The sequence below is a fragment of the Pinus tabuliformis genome, chromosome 1_1, assembly GCF_031772625.1.
Source record: "Pinus tabuliformis cultivar Carrire ecotype Pingquan chromosome 1_1, CPIR1, whole genome shotgun sequence".
Lineage (NCBI taxonomy): Eukaryota > Viridiplantae > Streptophyta > Pinopsida > Pinales > Pinaceae > Pinus > Pinus tabuliformis.
Genome location: NC_142297.1, coordinates 226,367,348 through 226,368,828, shown reverse-complemented (window position 1 = coordinate 226,368,828; position 1,481 = coordinate 226,367,348). Strand labels below are relative to the sequence as shown.

At 38.0% G+C, this 1,481-nt stretch overlaps 1 protein-coding gene across 1 annotated transcript; it reads left to right on the top strand.

The window, feature by feature from the left end:
• The first annotated feature begins 616 nt into the window (after positions 1–616).
• Positions 617–1,183, top strand: LOC149212363 (uncharacterized). Its single transcript, XM_089388658.1, has one exon. It carries the CDS (start codon positions 617–619, stop codon positions 1,181–1,183), a length of 567 nt encoding a protein of 188 aa, XP_089244784.1.
• The last annotated feature ends 298 nt before the right edge of the window (positions 1,184–1,481 follow it).

The following is a 1,481-nucleotide window of genomic DNA, read 5'->3' as shown; positions in this document are numbered from 1 at the left end:
TGGATTTCAAATTAAGGTTTTTAATTAAAGTGTGTTTTAGTCTTTAATTAAAAAAAATGATGGGTTTTTTATTTTGATAAAGAGGGGGCAATTAATTTTTTTTTAAAGGAAGGAATTGAAGTGATTCTTTCATGTATTTGGATGATTTGGGCTGAGTTTTTATTTTGGATCAGGTATTTGGAAGTTTTTCTCAAGAAGATCCAAGGTTGGTTTTTTTTTAATTGTTGGGGTTGAAGGTTTTTATTCATTCAACATGAATAATCAACTAGTAGAAGCTTACCTCAATGAAAACAACAAGCTGGATGGATCCAATTGCTTTGGTTGGAAATTCAATCTACAGGCCTTGCTTGAGGGACACAATGCATGGACAATTGTGAACAATGATGAGGTGAAGCCGAACCTGGCTGCAAGAGGAACAACAACAACAATCCAAGACTAGGACAAGCATAAGACTAACGCGAGAATGCTCCTGAAATTGTTAGTCAAAGATTGCGTGATTCCCCATATCCGTGATTGCAAGAATGCACCAAAGATCTAGAAGACGCTCAAGGATCTCTATGAGGTCAAGAACACTAATCGATTGTTGTTCTTGAAGAGCAAGATTATCTCCATCAAGATGGAAGAGAATGAGACAGTTGTCGCATTTATTTCGCAGATCAAGGAGCTCAAGAACAAGCTGGGTGATATCGGTGAAGCTGTTTCAAATACAGATTTGGTCACGATTACCATGAATGGTATGACAGACGAGTATCAGATGTTCATCATTGGCTTGAACGCAAGAGAAAAATCCCTCGTGTTTGAAGAATTGATAGGAATCCTCATGCAAGAGGAGGAAAGGCGGCTGAGTCATAAACCTCAGAGTTCAGATCTAGCCTTGATGGCGAAAAAGAATCCCTTCAGAGGAAAGCCAAATGCAGCACAGAAGAGCAACGCAGCCCCACAGAGAAAGATGCCCCCACCTCAAGGTATGTCTTTCAATAGAAATGATTCTACGACCAAAATTTTTTATTGTGGTAGAACCAGCCATATAACCAGATATTGCATGAAGAAGAAGTTTGATGAAGGCCGGAAGAGACATAAGCAGCATGCGGGGCATTTTGCTGATGAGGAACAAAGTCACAACATCATACTGTTCATATCTGATTATTCACTTTCGACTAAGGATGATGAAGCAGATACCTAGTTTGTGGACTCAGATGCATCCATCCACATGACAGGGAACAAATAGTGGTTTGAAGACTTCAAAGAGATCAACAATGGAGCAAACATCTATCTTGGCAATGATAGAGAGTACCAAATTAAGGGTTATGGTAATATTCTTGTTGTTTTTCCTAATGGAAATATTAGACGTATCCATAATGTAATGCATGTACCCGGGATCAAAAAGAATATGATCTTTGTTTCTACTATAATTGATCAGAATCTCAAGGTAGAGTTTTATAAATCATATTGTGTCATTAAAGACCTGTTGGATTGTATGA